General features: G+C 42.7%; 1 protein-coding gene across 1 annotated transcript in view; it reads left to right on the top strand.

Annotated features, from left to right (window-relative positions):
• DUSP15 (dual specificity phosphatase 15) overlaps positions 1-24,257 on the top strand; it is a 64,735-nt gene extending 40,478 nt beyond the window's left edge. The window contains exons 6-7 of the mRNA XM_069243370.1: positions 1,487-1,658; positions 20,355-24,257. Coding sequence (XP_069099471.1) covers positions 1,487-1,658; positions 20,355-20,999 — 817 coding nt within the window. The 3' untranslated portion in view covers positions 21,000-24,257. The remainder of the gene's footprint in view (positions 1-1,486; positions 1,659-20,354) is intronic.
• Positions 24,258-24,766: the final 509 nt, after the last annotated feature.

The following is a 24,766-nucleotide window of genomic DNA, read 5'->3' as shown; positions in this document are numbered from 1 at the left end:
TTATGTCCAGCAACCTGAAGCAAAAGTGACCTTTTGAGTCTCCAGTTTTATTTCTTTACATTGCCTATAAGGTTTTCAGTCCACTCTCATAATGCAAGCCGGCTTCCATTGGATCTAATCAATGGCTTCAAAATCCATATGTATTTCCTTATATCCTCTACCTCTATTTGGATATTTCACAGACAATCTCTTGATAGAGTTTGCTCAGTAGTATCTTGTACAGGGCTCAGCAGTCTCCTGGTTTGAGATTTTTAAAGGATTGACTGTCTTATTATTTTCTTTTGAGTTTCCGTGATTTCCCTTCATCTATTTGCATTCCTGGAGTAGGCATAATGAAGAGCCTGGAATCACTTTATTCAATAAAGGATAAGATGCTATAAATCGAATAATGCTCTGGTCTCGTTAGGACCCCAGATGATGCAAATTTTCTTGGGAGCAAATTCTAAAAGCTTTTTTCGAACGTTCTCTTCTTGATTGCCAACGTGGATGCATACCGAAGGATGATCATTTTGGTCATCTGTGTTAGTAGTATTTAGCCTGATATTTAAATGTTGCTTCTCAGGCATGATGCCATTCAGCCAACATGATTTTGGGATACAATAAATATAAATGAGATTAAAACACCTGGAATGGATGTTCTGCTGACTAATGCTCATCTACCCATTACTAACTCAACATAGGCTATTAATTTAATATCCAAATATCTTTTATATAAAGGAAAAAATACATTTATTTTAGAGAACGTTAATCAGACCATCTGCAAAATGCTAGACAGAAACAATAGAGCAACACTCACGACGCAAGAGCTAGAGTGACTTCGTTGAGGCTTCGTAAAGACAAAGGTTTATTCAATACAGAGATTGTGCCCTCAGTAATTGGAGTGTTCCATTAGTTTTATCCTTGATCCATATCTCTTTGTGACTGGCCTGAAGTAATGAGGAAAGGAAGAGCACAGGCAAATGTCTGAAATAACCTCTTTAATGGATCTCTATGAAGGTAACTCCATCTGTTGACTTTCCGTTTCACACTGATACATTTTTAACATTCTGCTCTCAGTAGGCGGAGTGTTCAGCTAGTTTTATAGCCCTTTTGCCTCAGATCATATTGATTATTAAAGGTCCTTTCACTCTTTATAGCCCCTTGCCTGCAGCTTGCGCTTCTAACTTTGACGGAGGGCCTTTAACACATTGGTGTTGCCACCAGCAGCAGCCTATGATGGTATCATACCCTTTTCTCACAATAAACACAGTTGATAGAAGGACTGAAAGTGAAAAGAAGCCTTATTCTGAGTGCTCTAGTAATGATCCCCAAGTAGCTGGTAACGGGAGAAAGTAGGCGTTGACTAACATGCAACTGGTGGTATAACAAAGGGTAGCAATAACCAGGATACTGTTGGTTGGTTTTGGGCAATTTTGGATGTGAAGAGGGGATATTGGTAAAGTTCATAGTGATGATGGAAATTCCACGGTGTTCCTTCTTTCCTCAGCCTCGCTGGTATTTCACGCAGCCCCACCATCGTGGCAGCATACATCATGACGGTGACGGGGCTAGGCTCTCAGCAGGTACTGGATGCAGTCAAGGTGCTGCGACCAGACATCAACCCAAACGCAGGCTTCAGGAGACAGCTTGAAGATTATGGCCAACGGGCTGCAAAAGAGGTAAACTCACTCCACTAAGTGTAGGCCCAGCACCTGATACATCACTGTCTGGTGGTCTGAATCTTGGGGCCATCGCATGACATGACGTTAGCACTCCTCTTGCATGTTGAATATCTTCTCTCTTCCCCACTCCTTGATTCCCTTGCGCACTGAAACAGCATGATCGGTTCCTTTCTCCTTCTCAAGACGTGAGATCATTTTTGTCAGTGACTATGGGGGTCAAAAGGTACTTTGGTACTCACTGCACTTTCCTAGGCCAGGTCTCAGGGGTCATGAAGGCAGCAGCACAAACACAAAATAAATAGTGCTCTTTAGTTTCCACTCCATGTCAATCTCCCACCCATTAGCAGCAACCAGGAACCTGTTGATTATCTAAATTATGAAACAAGAGGCCAAGCATGTAATCCCACTGGAGTTTAAAGTTTGTGTAATGTCACTTTTATTACACTGTAATTTTGGTGAATCGACAGCTGTGATTGAAAACCAAGCTAGCCAATCCACTCCTCTATATGAAAGCAGAGTTTGAGTAGCCCACCATCACCAACAAAAACACTCATTTAAACCAGTACCTTCTATAAAATCCATATAATGTCTCAGTATCAGGCAGGCCAGACCCAAATGTGGTCTGGAAATGTCTTCTAGGCTAAAACCACTTACTTGTGGAGGGATGACAGAAGAACAGAGAAGTGGTAATTCGTCAGAAGGATGCCTGACTCACTCTTTCACTAACGTAACCTTTTTTATACCATACCGCCTTCGTGCAAAGCTGGACTACTGCAATGAAGAACAGAACAACAAAGAGAAATTTAACCAAACTTCAGATTATCGCTCACTCTGCATTAAGAGCGGCTTGTAACATCGCCTCTTAGAGCACATCATTCCCTTCTAGAAGATCCACAATTTGGCTGCCAGGACAGGATAGGCAGAAGTGCAATGTGGTAAGCTAGACACATAAAACAATTTATGGCAGTGCCCCAGATTACTTGAAACTGCCTTACTTACTAGCCTGGCATATCATTGCGAACCAGGGGAAAGCAAATGATGGTGCCACCCAAGAACTAGGTCAGGCCACTGGGCCTCACAACTGTGGCAAGTAGGATACACAATGGCGTCCTAACTGGAGGATGACTTAACAGCTTCCTCCATTCAGGAAGGCCTTAAAGGCACAACTATTTTCAAGGGACAGATTGTTGTCTTCCAACTTATATAAAGCGCCTGGGAGCCTAACAGTTTTTGAGCGCTACACAAATATATGATGATGGCGGACACTTATCACTCCATCACCAATTTTGTATTATTTGCAGTCATCTGTTTTGGGTCAGCACTTTATTCTAGATCCCTTGCCAGTCTGAAGTTTTAGTCCTCTCCAGAACACATAAACGTTCTTGGCTTGCTTTACAACAGGACTAAACTCAACAGGACAATGCTTGCTGGTGATGCTGGTCCCTCTGGATCTTTGGCACTAATAACAATATGGTTCTGTAAAAAGGTGAGGCCAGAGGATGGTTGTGGGGTGGTTTAGATTTGGCTTTTCCAGCTGAACTGATTTTCTGTCAGTCCCTGCCTCTAGGTCCAGCCTCTTCTCTGCCCCTTTCACAACCCCTCATGGGCTGCACATCTTAATGTGACCATCACCCACTGGCAGCTCTACTGCACAACCGCTGCCCTGCACAATGCTGACTATACACAGCTATATCCTAACTTGTCTACGGTTCAATATACAATGCGGGAGAGTGGGAAAATGCCATGGCGTCAGCAACAGATTTGAAATAAAATTGAATAAAGTGGCTTTCTCAACAAAATCACTTTCTTAAAGAACAGACGGGCAGCCTTAAGTTATCAGCCACAGTTTCACGCAGAAAAGGTTCATAACACTGCAAAGTTCCAATTATTGATAGTTTGCATTTTAAAGGTAAAGTATAAGCCACGGTGAACAAGAATTCGGAACAGGACTAGACATTAGTGCCTGAACCCCCTTCCCTGAGCCCCCACGGGCCCTGTGACCCCATCCATGCCCTGGGGCCTAATGTGGGGCACCCACAACAAACAACGTTGGGGGCAGAAGGGGGAGCCCAAGGGCCCTCACGGCTTCCTGCATGCACCCACCCCGGGTGCATTGGGAGCAGCTATTGCTCACACATGGCGGGAGCAGGTGATCTAGCATGCTCCCGCTGGATAGCAGCAATCTGCGTTTCCCTGCCCGCAAGAGCACCAGCAGGGAATCAAATTGTCCGCTGCTACCTGATGGGTGCGTTTTCACAGCTCGCGCTGGGTGAGAGCAGACAGGGTTTCCATGCCTACGCTTTCGAGGACAGAGCAACAGTGTTCCGGGGTGGGCTCCCTGGACCACCACAGTGGAGCCGGCCCCAGTGGATGGGGTAACCGGGGCCTAGCATGTGATTACTAACATAATTACTAGTATGTAGCTCCTAGCATGCAACCAATGCAAACATGTGAGTCCTAGTACATAATTACTAGTGTGAAGCTGGTATGAGAACAAGAGTCGTATCCTGTAATTGCTAGAATGTAACCACTGCAATAACTAGTTAAAGTAGGCATTTACTAACTCACAACTTCTACCATGTGATCCTAGTTTCAAATATTACTATCTTATTTCTACAGCCCATCATGCACCTGAAATAGGTGTGCTTGTGCAGACCTGCCATCTCACACAGTGCCTCCTTGTGTCACAATATTGCCACTTTTCACATGATCTCCCAGTGACTAGCCAACATTACAGTGACTATAGAGTGAGCTTCAACCCCTCCATAGAGTAGGTATCCAGAGTGTTTGTGCGGGTGCACACAGTGGAGTCCATTGCAGGTTTTACAACCTCCTCAAGGACATTGTGGGCTTATTCATAAGACTTTGTGTTTTATGAAAGGGTGGGAGTGCCATCCAAGGCCGTGGGGAGCTCAAAGTCCAGCCCTCTCTCCAGAATCATCATCTTATGGCCGCTCAAGCAGTGAAGGGCTGAATGGTAAGTGGTGGGTGGAACTCGTGGAGTTTCACTTTGTGGAATTCCACAGAGTTACATGAAAACTCTGCAAGTTTCTGTGGAGTTACGCAAACAGGTGGAAATTGGCATGTTTCACTGCTTGTGCCGATTTTTAGTGCCAGGAGCTAGTTTCATGCTGAAAAATCAGCATGAACGGCACCACACGGATTACCAGAGAGTGCTGCTGCTCAAGTTATTTTGCTGCCGCTCGAGTAGATTTTCTACTCAAGCTGCAGCTTTCTCACTACAAACGGTTGCGACTGCCTGTGACCATTTGCTGTGAGAAAATCTTGTTGGGTGCCTCCTAGTGCCTGAAAATCATGCTCGGGGTTCGCAGGTCTCGCTTTTGCTTGCCAATTTACAGTTGGCAAGCCACACGCAAGAAAAAACTCTGCCACGCATCGGTTGGCGGAATTTGTCTGGAACTCCGCATTCCAAGCGTAACACAGAGTGGGCAAAGTTTCACCAACTCCTCTAGCAGAACAAAATTTATGGCCCACTTCTATCAATAAAACACACCCTCTCCAGGCCCGGTCCCCTCGAAGGCCTCTCATCCTCTCTCACACAATGACATTTTTAGGTCTCAGCTACAGACAATGGCAAATACCTATTGTTTACTATACAGCACATACGCATAGAGTGGGTTTTCGGTCAATCCCTTGCTCCTGAGTGCATGGCTTAGATGTCTTTTTCACTTCCAAGCTCCTGATTTCATGGTTTTCCTCCTTATTTCCTTATTATTGTGTTTGTCCCACAGAGGAGCCTTTAAGTCTCACAACATTTTGATTGGTTCATGTATCCTTCCATGCTGACGTCAACTTTGTGTATGTGAGGGACTGTCTTGTCTCTCTCTTTCTCCTCCCCGTTCCCACTGTCTTTTGTTCCTACACCTCTCTTCTTTACCTCCCTCCGTTTCCCATCATCTTATCCAGTGTCCTGTTGTGTCCCTCAGCTCCTGCAGTAAATTTGGACTGGTTACCGCTATTCATGGGTGACATCTTAATTTTTTTTGTCTGTGTGTATAACCACTGCAGCTATATTTGAACAGGATTTATTTAAAAAACAAAACGCATTCATGGATGTGCCCATCCACAGCCGCCATCTATAGAGGCATTTGTTAAAACATTACTAAAAACATTTATCCACCTTTTATTTTGCATTTGTAATGTTTTAAACCGTGTTTCAAGATGGCTTCGGCAAAAGCAGGTGCATTTGACCAGCTATCTAAGCAAAAAAAAAACTAAAGCCCTGCTTTCACCGCCCAGACCTATATGCTGTGCAAGTGCTTGTTTTCAAGATCAGCAGGTCTGCGTGTGCTGTGTTGCAATGAAAATAGCTGCAAGCAGTCAAGGCATACAAGATTTGAGAAGGGCTATTCACTGAAAGCTGGAGTCAGGCTTCATCCTGATTCTAGACTCTGCTCAGCTTGAGGTCCTTTGGGATTCTGGAGCTCAAGATAGGCCGAGCTTTCAATTGGGTTCTGCAAGCCATCTACACTGTAACACAATACTCCAGGAATTAAAGAAAAGACATTAACCTCTGATGCAGCATAGGATAGTGAAAGAGATACCCATCTTCTGGTTGAATTGCACAAGTAAATTAGAAAACCTGAGATCAATCCCGGCTTCCTCACTTGACCAAACTGTGCTTTCCTAGGCAAATATTTTTCACCAAGGCTCCTTTTTTAATGATCTTATATGAGGTCACCTTCAAATATGAGTTGACTATATGCTCAGTATTATACCCTTGTGTGTTTTACTTAATAGACTGTAATGATGCTTCATATATATGATTCTATATCATATAAAGGATGCATATGACAGCTGACTTGCCCCTTAGTGCACTAATGACGTTGCTTCGGGGAGAAAGCGGGTATCACTTTTAATAAATGCTTCTCAATGTAGTGATAAAATCTGATGTAAGGAAATTTGGAGAGCTTTGAACATATTTTTAAATGATGTCTGTTGCGTGATATGCTTGCGAACCTTTTTCATGGCTCGGATTGTGCATGGGCTTTGAGGTCCAAGTGACGCCATTAGCTCTCTTGAGAATGTTTAATCACTCGCGTGGAAATGCTGTTCAAAGTAAGCACATTCGTACAGCACTCTCACAAGATACCAGGGCACCATGATTTCACAGTACGTGCAGCTTAGCAAAAGACATGCAGTTTTAGCCATAGGTGCTGGAAGTAAAGGTGCTGGGGTGCTGCGTGACCCCCAAAATACCAATATTGAAGTTCCAAAGGTAAATGATTGATAAAGGTTCCTGTAAATTTTGTATTTATCTCGTCACTTGACTGTGTGTACAAAGGCAGAGGTCAAATGTGAACATCAGTCTTGTGACAAATTGCTGCTTATTTTATCTAGGTGACTGGTGTTTACTTTTCTGTGCAAATTGAGAAGATGGTGTCAAGTCAACCACACGATAATCTCGATGGGGCATAGGGAGTATAAAGGAAAGGCTGTGTGCTGCCATTTTTTCTAACATAACAAAATTAAAATATCTGGAAATGCACTGTACATATATTTCAAAATATATCAGCAGTTAGGAAAGGTTAAATGAAGCACATTTGTTCATTCTGAAGTGTGAGTGAAAACAAATGTTTTAGTAGGATGAAAACAAATCAAGACATTTTACTTGTGTGCTATATAGTTTTACCAATAAAACTGCAAGTCTGTGCAAATGCAGAGGACATTTAAATGCAAAGAAAGTATGTGTTCTGTACACGATAGTGTGCACCCACATCATGCTTTAGCAATATATTTAACATAGGATGATCCACCAGCTACATCCTACACTCTGAAAATTGTTCCAGCACCACTGGTTTCAGCACTAACACTTGCAAGAGAATTCTACTTTCGGGCTTAGGCCAATAATCTCTCTCTCTCTCTCTCTCTCTCTCTCTCTCTCTCTCTCTATATATATATATATATATATATATATACACACACACACATTTGTTCGCGAAATAAAAACTTTTACTTGTCACGAGATTTGAGCTTGTTCTTGTTGTGTCGCTCGCTGAAAACTGCTCGACAAAAGTACTCTCGAACTAATTGCCTTCTCAAAGTGTAGACCCACAAACCGGAAAATAAGGACCGTGTCGAGGGTCAGCAACCCCAGCTGCAAAAATGGACAGGTCGACCGGGAGAGTTGGCCCAATTCTGTCAACAGTGTGTGCCTGGGACTCGCGTGAATTTAGATCCACACTTACTCTTATATTTTCCCAACTTTCAGCGAAGGGAAATTCTTCATGAAAAGTTCAGATTTCAGAGAATTGAAAGATAAATGAGCAGTTAATAATAACAATAACAATAAAAAAAAAAAATCTAAAGCAATTCATATGTTTGGGCACAGTGCCACCTACTGACAAGTTCAAGCTTTACACCATGTGATTGTATGAGCTTCTCAAACGCAATCATTGGATGGTGGTCCTGCTCTCCAGCTGCCTTTGCTCCATAACTATGGTTATTGCCTAGGTCCTGTAGAGTTCTTCAAGGTGGTTTATGACCCTTTCTGTAAAGAACTTTATACAACCCCTTCTGTGAATAATAGTAACTTCTTACACCTGGCCTACAAACAACTTCAGCTGTGTCATAGGCTTGTGTAATCAAAATAAATCAACAGAAAATACATTGTTAGACCCATCAGACCTAGGGTGGTCCCCCCCAAACCTTTAAACTATTCGACTTCTATTTTGCTGAATTCGTTTTTGTTGGCCTTGGGACTCTGTATATTTTACCACTGTTAACCTGTGTTAAAGTGCTTGTGCTTACTCCACTAGTACTTACAAGTCCCTAGTAAAATTGGCAGGTAACTTAATTGCTACTAGTGGGCATGCAGCACTTATTGTGTCACCAGCCCCCCAAAAATCTCAGGCTTGCCATTGGACCCTGTGGGTAGTTTTAAACTACCAAGGGGACCTCACAAAATAAACCCCTTGCCAGGTCTAAAACTCTCTTGTTAATACGAATGTCATCCCTAAAGTAAGCCCTAAACAGTCCATTTATCATGGTCTGTTGCATTTAAAATGTTGGACATGTACTTTTAAGTTTTACATGTCTTAGCAGTGGAAAACTCCAAAATTCGTTTTTAACTACTGTGAGACCTATCTCTCCCATAGGATAATATTGGATTACCTTACTGCATTTAGTAAGTGATAACTTTTGTTTGAGGGCAGGTAGAAAACAAATGTTTAGTTTTAAATCCTCTTTAATGATAAAGTAAGATTTTAAGTCACAATTCTGAAAATTCCACTTTTAGGAAGTTGACATTTTCTTGTCCTAACCATTTGGTGCCCGTAGCCTGTATCCTGGGTCACGTGATTAGGAGTGACAGGCAGTCAGCCTTTGTGTATCCTTTCCAGACAGCCTCACAACAGGGGTACTAGGTGTTGACAGGATTGGCAATCTTAGTAGGATGTAGGATGTGGTGTCAGAGCTGTGCACATCCCTACTTATGCTTCAAAGCGGCTGCCTCAGCACACACACAAATAATTTCACATTAGTCTTTTATGAACACAGACCCTGTGGAGCCTGGGAAGGGAGGAAAGAAATTCCAGAGCTATCTGTGTGGAAGGGGTGACTTTCTTTTTTCTATTTCAAAACTGGCACAGTGCACACAAATCGGACCTTCAGATCCACACTTCAGTTCACTTCTGGACCTGTAGAGGTCTTTGTACATCAGAGGCCTGCACCAAAAGGACTGCGCTGCTGTCCGGAGCCTGCCTTGTACCCTCAGAAGACTGCCCTGCTACTTGAGATCTGCTTTTCTGGTTGAACCCAGGACTATCAGACTGACTCCAGGGGCTAGTTGGTTGGCCTCCCAATCAGAGCCTCAGGAACAGAAAAGACTCCAAAAATCTTGAAAGCGCACTTGGACCTTGATTCAAGGCCCTCCAAGTGGTGCCCCAGCAGTCATGGACCCTTGGAAGTGGTACTAAATATGCCCAGATAATCCAAACCTAAAACATGGGATTTACAGAATTTTCTGCCAAAAAGTGTTCTGAGGATTGAGAGGAGACCAGGATCTTCCAGCACGCTGATCTGCCCAAAGTGCACCGCCGGTAGGCCTCACTTCACAATAGCTCCCGCTATGTTCTTCTCTGCTGCAGAAAATTCTGTTCAGCCTCTCAGCCTTTGAAAAAAGAGATAAGTCCGAACATAGAAATCATTACTGCAACTTTGTCCAGTGGCTTCCCGACAACGACCCCTCCTCCTTGGCACCACTGGCTGCCTTGTCCCGCTGAACTTTACCTTCGCAGACATCTTTTCTTAAAATTTCTTCTAAGTCTGAAGGTAAGTGGAGACCGGGCCCAATCCACCTTGTGTATCTGAAACCTCACCCCGTTGCTGTCAACTTGCCACAACTTTCAACTTTGCTCCAGTCTCGTCTCGAAAGGAAATAAATAAATGGTGGGAAGTGGTGACTTTGAAAAAATACATTGAAGTAAAATGTATACCTAGAGGTTTGAGAATAAGAATTATGCCAAGTTACCAAGATGCCAGCAGTGCCCTATTGGAAGAATGGGGAACATATATTTTGGAGTCATCGAGAGGTTTGGTTGAAATTCTTATTAAGCATGCAGAGATAGCATTGGATAAAATTCAAAATGAGCTAAAAAATCTTGAAGAAGATTTGGACTCTCTAACTCTGACTGAGGAAGAAAAGAAAATTAAAAATGATTTAGGTTTGAAAGTACAGCAACATGAGGAAACTGTTATAGCGCGCAAGCAATTTAAATTTCAGAGAGATTATGCAGAAGGAAAAATATTCACATTTTCGTGCAAATTTCAGAGTGCAAAACATGGAGCTCACCTTGATTCGCCACAATCTCAAAGATCGGAAAATTCAAGTATTGAATCTCTTTCTGTGCATAGTGACACCAGTGCGAGTGAGGATGGAAGTGCAACACCATACGAATCGAATCCGACACTTTTAAATGAAATGCGCCTCGCCCTCCAACAACAATCCAAGGACCAACAGAGCAGCAGACGTGGAAAAGGACGAGGACGGGGCGAAAGAAAAACAAACGCACAAGAAGGGGACAGAGGGGGAATTCAAAGAAATACCAGAGCGAAAACCGCAACATTATTCAAGAATTAAATGTGATAAATCTCTCTAATAGAGTAATGTCATCACAAGAAGAGTCCCTATTGAAAAAAGGCCTCAATTTTTGTCCTGCCATCGACATTGACTTAGTACAGACACGGATTGACTTATACAAATACATGCGGAAAATCAAATTGGCAAAGTTTCACAGAGATGCAAATCTGATTAGTAAAACAAGTATCACCACGCCAACTTATGAATTAACAGTACAAGATAAAGATACCTTAATGACTTTAATAAATCTGGATTGCACGCAAGAGGAAGAGCCGATTAGCGAATCACAGGCAATAATACCATTAGGAGCAGGCCTAACTAAAAAAGACCTAGGTCCAAGTTTTGCCTAGGCATTACCAGCAGGAAATAAAATTGATTTATTTGCTGAAATTGTTGTTGATGACTTGTATAAAACAGAATGGATTTGTGGCAAAAACAACTTGACAAAAACGGAAGTACAAATTTTGCGTGATTTACAAAAAGATGAAACTTTAATAATTAAACCCGCAGATAAAGGCGGGAATATTGTAATTCAAGATAAAAACAGATATGTACAGGAGGCAATGCGACAACTATCAGATGAAACTTATTATCAACCAATAAATAGCAATCCTACGAAACATGTGGCAGTTCAGATTGAAACATATTTACAAAATTGGATAGAACATGGCCTCATTAATCAAGAGGAGGCTAAATACCTGAGAGTTGAACATCCGGTCACTCCCACGATTTATTTTCTTCCCAAAATTCACAAAGATCCCAAAAATCCACCTGGGAGGCCAATAGTTTCAGCGAATCAATCTTTATTGGAACCTATATCAAATTATATTGATTTCTTTTTAGCACCAGTGGCACGTAACTTAAATTCATATTTAAAAGACACAGGGGATTTATTGAGACATTTGGATGGCATTCCGTGGCAGGACTCATATAAGTTGATAACAATGGATGTCATTTCACTATACACCAATATTGAACATCAGATTGGCATCCAGGCATGTAGGCACTTTCTGAGCCAAAGAAATATTCAATTTGCCCAACATAATGAAATGCTTTTAGAAATGATCCATCTCTGCCTTACCAATAATTTCTTTCAGTTTGACCAGCAGTTATTTTTACAGATAAAAGGAACAGCCATGGGCTTTTCCTTTTCTCCAAATTTTGCAAACTTAACAATGGGCTGGTTTGAACAGAGAATAGCATGGGCAGAAGAAAATGAAAGATTCCAGCAGAAAGTCATTAGCTAGTTAAGATTCATTGATGATTTATTTCTAATTTGGGATGACACAGAAATTGAATTTAAGGAATATTTTAACGTTTTGAACAATACTGTTGCCAAACTGCAATTCACTTATGAAATCAGTGACACACGAGTGACGTTCCTGGATACAGAAATCTATATAAGGGAAGGAGAGATACATACCACATTACACAGAAAATCTACTGCCACAAATTCAGTGTTACATGCCAATAGTTTTCACCCACCCAATACTAAATGGAACATACCATATGGCGAATTCTTACGGATAAAAAGAATTTGTTCAGAATCTGGAGAATTTGCTAAACATATGAAGGCCTCAGAAGAAAGATTTATCTCCAGACAATATCCCAGGAAATGTATTAATAAGGCAAAACAGCGAGTGGAAAAGATTTCGAGAACAGAATTAGTTCATAAAAAAACTTCTGTGTTGGAAGGTCAATCGGAGGATCCTATACGTTTCATCACAACATACTCCAATAATGTCTCCCAGTTTCGGAAGATTCTAACCAAACACTGGTCTATTCTACAATTAGATCCTATAGTAAAGGAGATTATGGGAGACTTTCCTCGAATGACTTTTAAAAGAGCACCAAATTTGCGGGACAGAATCACGAAAAGTCACTTTAGCTCTCAGAAAAGGGGCAACTGGCTCAAAAAAACAGTCTTTTGGAAATGTGGCAATTGCAAGGCTTGCAAAATTGCGAAAAACACTAAGGAATACACCATTGGTAATGGTGTCACAAAAAGCATTAAACAACATATCACTTGTAAGAGCCGGTTCACAGTATATGTTATTGAATGCCCCTGCGGTTTAAAGTATGTTGGGAGCACCACATGTGAAACAAAGAAAAGGATCCTTGAACATATTCGTGCCATCGTCAACACAGACAGAAGTTATGCCACGGCTAAGCATATGGAGTTGGCACATGATAGCCAATGGGAAACAATGACTTTTTATGCGATTGACCATGTCCCTATAAGTGAACGTGGAGGGGACAGAGAAAAGAGACTACGACAATTGGAGTCTAAACACATCTTCGAGATTCGAACCTTGACCCCTCTGGGGATGAATCAGGATGAGGAATTATTTGTACATTTGTAATTTTACATGGCAGCCATTGCAAATAATCATGAAACACAGTTTTTTCTATTTTCTATTTTCTATTCTGTAGCACTTGCAGCTAATATTCAGTTTGGTTAATATTTTAGTTTTTTTATTACGGGGGGAGACACGGACAGTATGCCACATACGCACATTTATGAGGTGTATCAACAGATTGGTTAAATTGGTTTTGTTTTGCGGTAACTACAACTCCCAGAATGTAGCATTATAAGTTTATAGTGCACTAGTTAATAATTGAATTTATTTTGAAATTATGGGTGAGTTTTAGTTGTGTAGACCGCAGTTATTAAACCTAGCAAGCAGAGAGAAGTAGTTTCTAAGTGCATTTAGAAATATGTTGATTCTTAATGAATTGTTATCTGTAGATATAAATGTGGAAACAGAAACCCCCTACCGGAAATGCCCGTGATCAAGGTCTCTCAGACCGAAACGCGTAGGGCAGGAGATTGTTGAGCTGTAAACGAAGTTAATGGAGCCTGAATAAATGAATTTTGTGAAATAAGAGGTCCCGGAGTGCGGTCGTTCGTGAAGTATTTCATGAATGTTGTTGATATATATATATATATATATATATATATATATATATACACATTTGTTCGTGAAATAAAAACTTTTACTTGTCACGAGATTTGAGCTTGTTCTTGTGTCGTTCGCTGAAAACTGCTGGACAACTGCTGGATAACTCTTGAACATATATATATATATATATATATGGAAAGAGAGTATTTTTGTCTCAGCCCTCTACATCCACTGGTCTTTGTAACTGTCATTAGCATTTTGGGTCTGCACACCACAACAAATACACAATGCGGTCAGTACATTTCAGCTATAATCTCTCCTGCACTTTGAGTGGTGGCATTTTTCCAGACAGCATATACATATCAGCCTAAAAACTATGTTAGTGCCAGGTCTGGTGGGCTAATACTTTACTTGCCAATTATCTTTTTTCATTCTTTTTATTCTTTTATTGTTTTAGTGTGTTTCAAGTATGTCTTTAACTTTCAGTATTTCAAAGCCAATAGTACCTTTTCTGTGCACCAATAAGAATCACATTTTCCATCAATGCTGTGATGTGCATTAAAAATAAAAAGAGCTAAATGTCTGTAATAAATACATCAGCCTGCTAGGAAGCACCCTTACTGTTCTATTAAAATTATTTGCGATCTGTAATGTTTTTAATTTACATGTTTGTTCCAAGCATATGGCTAGAACGTTTAGGTGGTGGCATGTCTTCTTTTTTCTTCTTCTTTTTATTTTTTTGTGCCACCTGCTTGCACTACATAAACTAAAACAATAATCATCACTCCAGCTTGCCAAGACCATACCTATTGGGCTTATATAGCCTGTTTTAATATAGTGCTTTATACTACATACCCATACTTTCTAAACACTGTAAATACCAAGTGTTTCTATTATCAGTAACTGTGCTTGGAATTTGACAAGACTAAATCAGCTATGGGATTCAAACTTGTGTCCTACAGATTATATACATACAGATTACATAACCACGTCTCAGTAGCAGAGGATTTAATCAGCGAGCCACCCTATATTATGTGTTAGACCTGCCAGCCCAACTCCCCCATCCACCACTGTCCCCAGCAAATTGTATTTTCTAAAGGCACATGAACACTGCAAAATACTTTTCACATTTTAATGGGAGATGTGTTGTAGCAATATGTGGGCAAAACCAGAAAATATGTTGGGAAGATGATGCAAATGTCCATAAATGTTATCTGCTGTCATTCAATGCACTCAGTTGTCCAAACCACAAAATAACTAGTTAATTACAGGATTACTATCTTGCATGGGTGCGGATGTAAGAATTGTAATAATTTACTATTTTTCTTTGGTATCCTGCCAATATATTGAGATGCTGTAGCTTGTTATGAGGTTAAATAAATGTGTGTGGGCATCTCTTGATAGCAGGGCATGAGTTCCGGGTAGAATCGGGTAGACCACGTCTGCCCACTTTTTTCACAGGGTAGGCATTATCTACCCTGACAAGAGGTTGGGCTCCACACAAATATGCTAAACCTGTCCCGATGTAATCTGTAGGCACCAGGACTGGTATAAATGTGGACTCAAGTTGGCAGTGGTTTGCACCCTGTCCAAGTAGGGACTCTCACGCTAGTCTGGGTAAGGGAGTCACACAGCTAAGATAATCCCTGCTCACCCCCTTGGTAGCTTGGCTTAAGTAGTCAGGCTTATCTCAGAGGCAATGTGTAAAGTATTTGTACACACATGCACAAAGTAACACAGTGAAAAAACTACAAAAGGACTCCACACCAGTTTAGAACAAGCATTTGCAATGCACTAGGGTCTCGCATTTGTCCGAGTTACAGGTATTACCAGTTGTAAACTCCCAACCGGATTTTTCTTGCCACGTTAAAAGAAAAACACAGCGCGATCGCGCTGCTACCGTTCACTCGTAATGAAACCTATTGGCAAAAGTGCAATTATGTACGTAACCGGCAAAAGTGCAGTTAACTGTGTAACAGGGTCGATATTATGCAAAGCCCTCGACTTCTGCCAAGCGAGATCGCGCTGCGAAAATAGAGAAAAAGTAGTCCACAAACCTGATGGGAAACAGCGAGCCTCGCATGTTTTCTGTACTTGGTCGCTGCACACGAGGAGGGCTAACCACCGGAAAAGGCATGACGTAGACGTGCCTTCCACTAACCAAAGCAAGCAGATTCTAATCAGCAAGTCCACCAACCAATGAAAGACACTGACATGACGTGGACGGGGCTCCGAGCCCTTTTCTAATTCCTAAAACGTCTCGCTAGCGATACGCATGCGACGCAGGCTCGACCCTAAAAATAGCCAATATTTATCTGAATAAAACAAGACCAAAAGGACAAAACTCCATCATACATAAGTACAGATATCACTTTTTAAAGGTTTAAATTAGTCTTAATCCATAGCAATCAATGGTTGTATCCTTTTAACACACAGTACCTGGGATGTGTCAAAAACAAAGACGATGGGGGCTGCGGGGGAGGTGAGGCACTGGAAAAGCAAAGTGATGCATCAATTCTTTACTGCGCCGGTGAGGTGATGCTTCGATTCTTCACTCACACGTGAGCCAATGTGTTAGTTCCTTACTGGCAGGGGAGGTGATGCATCGATTCTTTCCTCACAGGAAAGGCAATGCTTTGATTTCCAGACATGCAGCTTTTGTTCCTTTCTGCGGTGTGGGGTCAATGGGAAATTAGATGCCCAGGGATGATGCATGGAAAATCCAGACACACTGAGAAGATGGAATCATGCTGAAACAGGCACTGCATTAATTCTGCAGCTGCGAGACTAGCGCTGCATAGATTCTTCAGCTGTGGGGCAAGGGCTTTGTCGATTTTTCTGCTGCAGCACGTCAGTGGATGGATTTTCTCTTTCAGGGCACCAGCTTCCACTTCCAATGGCCCAGGGACTGGTGTTGGCACCACTTGGTCAGTCAGGACTCTAAGCAGAAGAGCCCAGGCACTGGTAGGTGAAGTCTTTGATGTCACTGAGACTTCTTAACAGGAGGTAAACTCAGTCAAGCCTTTAGAGAACCTTGGAGTAGGATATAAAAAGTAAAATCCAGTCCTTTCACTCCCAGGACAGAAGCAGATAGCAGTAGACCAGCACAGCAAAGCAACAGGCAGAGTGGCAGTCCCTCTTACAGCACCCAGCTCATCTTCCTGGCAGAATGTCCTCAATCCAGAAGGATTCTAACTTTCTGGGGTCAGAGGTCCAGTGTTTATACCCATTTCTGACAAACTTAAAAATAATTCTTTGTACTGCACAAGACCATGTTTTTCCCTGCCCTAGCCCCAGACACACTCCAGGGGGTTGAAGGCTACTTTTTGTGCGGACAGGCACAGCCCTATTTAGTTGTAAGTGTCAGCTCCTCCCACCATTCTAGCCCAGGAAGACCCATCAGGATATGCAGGGCACACCTCAGCCCCCTTTTTGTTACTGTCTAGAGTGAATTCACAAACCGCCCAACTGTTATCCTGACCCAGACGTGTATTCCAGCACCCAGGCAGAGGCACAGAATGGCTAAGTAAGAAAATGACCACTTTCTAAAAGTGGAATTTTCAAACTTACAATTAAAAAAACAACTTCGCCAAAAGATATATTTTTGAATTGTGAGCTGAGAGACCCCAAACTCCATATCTCTATCTGCCTCCCAATGGAAAATTACTCTTAAAAGATATTTCAAGGCAATACCCATGTTATCTTATGAGAGAGATAGGCCTTGCAATAGTGAGAATCGAATTAAGCAATATTTCACTATCAGGACATGTAACTCACCATCAGTACATGCCCTACTTTTTAAATACACTGCACCCTGCCCATGAGGCTGCCTTTGGCATATTTTAGGGGTGACTTACATGTAGTAAAAGGGAAGGTTTGGGCCTGGCAAGTGGGTGCACTTGTCAGGTTGACATGGCAGTTTAAAACTGCACACACGGACACTGCAGTGGCAGGTCTGAGATATGTTTACAGGGCTACTTGTGTGGGTGGTGCAATCAGTGCTGCAGGTCCACTGGTAGCATTTGGTTTACAGGCCCTGGGCACACATAGTGAGTACTAGGGACTCACTAGTAAATCAATTATGCCTATCATGGATAAACCAATCACCAATACAATTTAGACAGAGAGGATATGCACTTTAGCACTTGTTGGCAGTGGTAAAGTGCCCAGAGTCTTAAAGCCAACAGAAACAGGTTAGAGAAAATAGGAGGAAGAAGGCAAAAAGTTTGGGGATAACCCTGCAAAAAGGGCCAGGTCTAACAAGGAGACATTTAGCAGCACCTGCATGTTGTCTGCTTTCATTACCAGCAGCAACATTCAGGGGCCGAGGATTATCAGATTTCAGCTGGGCTCATAACAAAGGCAGAAGTTAAGGGCCATCAGGCCTCATTTTGTTGGAGTATCCTGGCTGGGAGCAATCAGGAGCCTCACACAGAAATGCAATGGAGGGTAAACAAAGGCACACAGCTTATCACTTCACAGGTAGTTAAGAGAGGCACACTTTTGACTTTGTTCCGGTCCTACATCTAAGACATATCCATGCACTGTAAGAATGTAAGATGTGTTGGTCTGTCCCAGTATTTACATAAATAATGACTTAAATGCCATTATTTTGTTTTATTTCTTTTATAGCACTACTTATCCAATTGCAGGGTGTCAGAGCTCTTTACGTCACAGAAGATTTTCCGGACACACAAAGATCTCTGCAGCAGGTGCCTTAATCCCACAAGATATTTTAAAAGGCAGAGTTTGCAACAAATTAAGTAGAACAGATTTAGTTCCACATGTCTCCTTGTTGCCAATTTCTTTGTTGCAGGTTTAAAAAAAATTCATGTATAAATTGAGGCCCAGATTTTGTGTCGGGTTACATCATTTTTTTGGCACATCCTGACGCAAAATCTCATTTGTTAAATATTGTAATGAGCTTAGATCTACTCATGATATACCTACTAAATAGATGTGTGAAGTCTTAAGATCTGATGTCACTTCTGGTGATGTCACTTCCTGTGAAGTCATGGGCTGTGATGCCACTTCTTGATGCCACTCATGAATACATACTAAATAGATGTGTGAAGTCTTAAGATCTGATGTCACTTCTTGTGATGTCACTACCTGTGAAGTCATGGGCTGTGATGCCACTTCCTGTGATACCATGTGCGATGTCACGTGCCGTGATGTCATGCACTGTGATTTCACCCGCCATGATGTCACTTTCACACTGCCTAACTTGGTTAGTCCTTACACTTCTTCTTTAGAGTCGAGGGCAAAGCGCTCTGTCTCTGCTGTAATCTCTCTATGGGCTTGTAATAACGCCCACCGCACGCCCATGAGTTTCGTTGGTTTGTGGGCTTGCCTTTTAAAAGTCTCTTGCTTTCATTAGTGGAAGGCATGCATACGTCATGCCTTTTCCGGTGTTTAGCCCTCCTACAGCGCACGGGCCAACTACTGAAAACATACGAAGCTCAGTGTTTTCCATATGGTTTCTGGACTACTTTTTTCTATTTATTTTCTACACAGCATGATGTTGCTGGGTAGTAATCAACCCTGTTACGTGGATAATTGCATTTTTGCCGACAATACATTTGACTTCGAGCGAACTTCTGTTTTACTTATTATTTTCAATTTATGTGGCAGGAAATGTCCAGTTCGGAATTTACAACTCAAATAGCTCTTCTCGAGAAAACGCGAGACCCATTGCATTGCAAATGCTTGTTTAGGACTTTTGCACTGCTTGAATGGGGCAGCTGGCTGGTGGGTGGAGATCTATGAGGCTGGGGCACATATAAAATAAACCTGCTGCAATCTACAACTGACAGCTGTCTTTATGTGGATGTACAGTTACCTTTGTAACAGTTTTCAAGATTACTCCTGAACACTATGGCGGTCATTCTGACCGCGGCGGGCGGCGGTCGCCGCCCGCCATGCGGTCACCGCTGAATGGCCGCTCCGCGGTCAGGAGACCGCAGATGCCATTCTGGCTTTCCCGCTGGGCTGGCGGGCGACCGCCAAAAGGCCGCCCGCCGGCCCAGCGGGAAAGCCCCTGCAACGAGGAAGCCGGCTCCGAATGGAGCCGGCGGAGTAGGAGGGGTGCGACGGGTGCAGTGGCACCCGTCGCGATTTTCACTGTCTGCAAAGCAGACCCGTTCCCGCCATCCTGGTTCTGGCGGTGAAAACCGCCAGAAACAGGCTGGCGGGAAGGGGGTCGGAATCCCCATGGCAGGATTCCCTGGGCCAGGGGAAAACCGGCGGGAAACCGCCGGTTCCCCTTTTCTGACCGCGGCTTTACCGCCACGGTCAGAATAGCCCTGGAAGCACCGCCAGCCTGTTGGCGGTGCTTCCGCTGCCCTCCGCCCGCCAGGGTTGGAATGAGGGCCCATGTCTGATAAAGGTTTTCAGTAGTCCTTGCAAAGTTGTGTGACTTCCAAAGCCTATCTACGCACAGGCATTTCCACATGCGTAATTGTTCATAGTGTGTAGGGCACCTAGAGAAATGGCGTCACATTTGTGTAAATCCACTTTTCTAAAAACAGTTTGTCTCCACTAACACATCTTCCACCTCACATGAATATACTTATGTGCTGACAGGTCCTTTTAACCCAATGGTATTTACGTGTCTGTGTCATACTCCCTTACCCCTTGTGATTACCAGCAGTTTCCCTATCACAGCGCTATTTTGTCTTTCCTTCACAGGTTGCCGGATACCTCAGGGAGCGATATGGAGAAAATCCTTTTGATGATAAAAAGCACATAATGTCTGTGTTGCAGCCAGAAGAGACGCAGAGCAAAGAGGGGACAGAAACAGCCCTAAAAGAACAAGTGCCTGAGCCCAATCCGTATGCAGCTGCAGGAAGTCAGCTGAAAGGACATGACGCCACAGCAGAAAGTGACTTCCAGGAGCCAGAGCTCAGATCTCGGGGTGTAGCAGGTACTAGAACTAACCAGCAAGAACAGCAGCTAGACACTAATGATGCAGAAGGTACAGTCAACATGCAGGAATCACTGCAGGAAACTGAAGGTGGGACAAGCAGCAATCTGCAGGAACTGATGCACGGAAGAGAAGATTCGATGGGAACAAGGGGCGCAAGACTGGTGGAAGGAACAGGAGATCTCCTGCAGGACCCGGTCTGTAGATGTGAGGAGGGTGCAGGAAGTTACTCGAAGACAACAGTGCAGGGACTAGAAAGGACAGTGCGAACAGGAAATGACATGGAAGGACCGATGCATAGAAGCAGGCAAAGACCCCAGGAGGCAGTGCAGGCTGGTCATAGAAACAGTCACCCTGCTGTGTTACGGATGAAGCAGAGCTTCTTCTGCATCCCCAGGTGTTTAAAATGATGTTGACATTGACGCCATTTGTAGGATGTAAAGCATGATGGGAAAAGGGCGCCATATTGTGTCCCAGAGGACTGCACACACAAGACGTTATCAAGCTCGGAAATGGAAGGCTTCACCATAGAAAGTGGTATCCATACGCACTCCTGAATGGTTTATCATAGAGAGGCCCCCGGTGGACAGATCTGCCGAGTTTAATCACTGAGACTGATATCTGCACCCTGGATGCATGTGCTTTATCATGGAGGAAGTATTTCTCTTTTGATGACAGGGACAGGAGATGACGACAGGCTCAGCCCCGCAGACGAAGTCAGAACTTCCGCATTCGGTGTACCCTCCTGCTGAGAGAAGATGGTAATCTTTGATGGGGACTAGCAATGGCTCATACCGCCAAGCCGCTCACACAGCAGTGTGGTCTCTATGGCTTTTTGGTACCGGTCCTCTATAACAGGGCTGGCAGTCCAGTTGCAGTAGGATGTCAGACCTGGCTGTGGAGAGCCCTAGGCAGCAGCCACCAGAGACAGCCATAAACAAAAACAAGCCACAGGTTTCCCTTGTTCACTGGACAACTCGGGCTCCCAGCTGTGGAATTCACAGTGGCACTGGGGTGCTGACCACACAGACCCAGATCAGGCACAATGGATCAAAAAGGCTTTTCTCAATGGCTTACTGCGCACGTTTTGAAAGGAGTTTTATATGTAGGGCAGCCGCCACATTTTAATATCAAACTGGAGAACTATGTGATGTGTAAATCTGTATTAAACAGTCTTCTGGTGTGCCTCTGCCTTGCTAATTCTGCTGAGAAGAAGGGGTGTTCCACAGCAGACTAAGGGTGCATTTACATTACAAAACCCAGCCTGGGAACTGGGGATATTTACCTTAACGTTGCACTCCTGGCAGTCTTTCATAGCTTTGTGATCCAAATGGACTTAAGTGGAGGAATCATCTCAACTCAAGAAACCAAAGCACACATGTTCTGGCTGGGGCTCCTTGAACGTTTGCACAAAGTTAACACAGGAAAAAAACTGGGGAAGAGTCACTTGAGAGTCATCTATATTCTAGCGGAGGGGTGGGCGTGCTGTTAATAGCTGGATAACCGTTTTTTATGCCTTTACTGTATTATTACATTGAAGGCAATACTATCAGACCTCGCAGTAACCATCAGCAGATGTTGTTCAGCAGCTAAAGGCAGGCGGTAAATACTGAAGAATGTAAATTGACAGACAAAATATAATAGAAACCCATGTCTAATAACCTAAATAATCGAACAGCTACTACGTGGAAATACAAAATAATTTACAAATTGTTTGTTCGTGAGTAATAGAAAATAAAACTAACAGTTAAAAATGAATAACAAAAGGCTATGAGAAGAGGGGAGCTACAGTTCAGGTGATAACCCAGGGGATCAGCAATTAAAAAAGCGAGGCATGACTCGGTATCAAGAAGTGCAATGAGAAAGAGGTTGAAGGAGGAAAGGATGTGTGTAAAACATGCAACTGGGAAACACATCTGTGAAGCTGGAGAACAAACCAGTGTCAATCTTGCTTCTACGAGCTAAATCTCATCTCCGTCCCAGGCCATTACTGCCATCTTTACTGGTGGGCTCTAAATGAGCCACATAACCTTCAAGCAAAGGAGCAGGGTGGCTCTCCTGCCACAAGGGTTGTGATGTTGTCCTGTAATGTATCTGAGCACTTGTGTGAATCAACCCCAAGTCTTTGGTCTACGCTGAGCAAGAGATCTAGAAAGAGGGTAAGAAGAGCAGCACTGTCCCGATCAAGGATAGCTGCAGAACAGTGATGTTGCCCATGTCGATGCTACAGAAAACTCTTGACTTCTTCTTGCAGCCCTTGCGATTGCAGAGTTTATCAGGCCAAGAGGTAGAGAAGTAGAAAAGTACAATTTGTCTGTCACTCCGTCACAACGGTCAGTGAATAAAGGGTGTGGTATACGCCACCAAGAGTAAAGACTAATTTGTAATGCAATGGGTGTCACATTTGCTCGTGTTAGAGCTACTGGTGTTGTAAATTCCTAACTGGACTTTTCTTGCCACATAAATTGGACACAGCAGTGTCTGGCTACATGAAAAACAACTAAGAGAGGAGGGAATGTTACCAATAAGCAACACACTTAAACAAAGCAGTGTGGACTTTTTTTTTTGCAGTGAGAATCAGTAGAAAACAAGGCAAGTGTGCTTTCCGCCAAGTACCACACTGGGTGAGGCATCCAGTGAAAATAATGCTTAAACAGCTTTTTCATCCAGAAAATGAAAAGTAAAACATTAGTTGACAAAAGCGAGCCAATTCAAAGCGCCATGGCTGCCATGAGCATGAGCGCGCAGGAGAGACACAAAAGGAAAAAGAAGCTTGCTCACTCAAACATATCAGCAAAAGTGCAATTATCCATGTAACAGGGTCAGTCTGCAAGGCAGTAACAAAACATCCCCAAGGAGGGACAAACGTAAAGTGTTTACCAATTATCTCAAAGTATTTTTTAAAGGCAAGAATGAACCATGAACGAGTGAAAGTGATCGGCTTGATGTGGGCGTGTTTAAAAGCCCACAATACTTACAACAGCTCAAAGCACTTGCGCTCTCCGCCTAAAAAGCCTTCTGACATCATAAAACACAGGAAAACAGCATTTATGCATAAATACATCTGCAAACACGTAACAAGGTGCTGTAAAACAGCCATTTACACATAGATTTGAATATTGACCTTTTACAGTTTACAAGGTGCAATACCCATCAAAAAAAGAAATATGTAATACCTTAAAGAGAAATAAACACATCAGAAAAGCATATTTAAATACCCTGGTTATCCCTTAAAAATATAATATACTCTATGATGTGTATATAGGACTGAATACGAAATGCTGTTGTGGTTGAAGCCTAAACATCGTATGTTCTTATTTGAATATAGATGTTGGTCAACAACACCTGTTTTATAACGTCTGGAGTGCTTTGCAAATTATGTTATCATGTCATTGTTTTATTATAAAACACCTGAAATTAAACTGGCCATGCGTATTACAACGAGGATAGTAACAACAAAGGGGTTTTTAAACATTACAAAAATTGGGCATTCAGTATACAAGCTCAACTTTAAGAGGCTAATAATGCTACAAAGTCCTTCCAAACTACATTCGAAGTAAAGTTTAAGAGCTGGTGTTTATCTGTATTCACTTTGCTGAGATGTTATCCCCAAAATGAGAGATGCAGTGCTTAATTTGAGCTGGTGGTTTCCGGTGCTGGGCACTGGCACTTATTTTTGAGGGCCGGGGCATATTTTTCTACCTCAAGCATTTACTGCGAGAAAAAGGCACATATGGGAAAGACGGAGGAAGAGAAAAACGAAAGAAGAGTGATCTGAAGGGGCAGGGAGTGGCAGGGAGTGATTATAAATGGATTAAAAAGGCCCCAGATGGCTTTAGGATTACGCTGCCTCTATTCTGTGCTCGCACATTTAATTGCAGCAGTTGCATGTTTCAGAGGAGAGCTTTGGGCACCAGCACGTTTTTATTTAGAAATTAAGCACCAGAGAGATACAAATAACCCAACAGTTTGGCAGTGGTCCTCTGGTTTATAGCATACTATACCACGGCCTGTCTATACAACAAACGGAGTGGATTACACTCCACTCCTCTGGGGCGTGGTTAAAGGCCCACAATACGTACAACAGGTCAAAGTGCTTCTATGTTCAACCTAAAAATGAAACAGGACACCAGCACGTGGCTACAACACTTCATTCCAGTTGTGGCAGCTAAAACTC

This window comes from Pleurodeles waltl, chromosome 7 (assembly GCF_031143425.1).
Source record: "Pleurodeles waltl isolate 20211129_DDA chromosome 7, aPleWal1.hap1.20221129, whole genome shotgun sequence".
Lineage (NCBI taxonomy): Eukaryota > Metazoa > Chordata > Amphibia > Caudata > Salamandridae > Pleurodeles > Pleurodeles waltl.
This window is presented reverse-complemented; position numbering and strand designations above follow the sequence as displayed.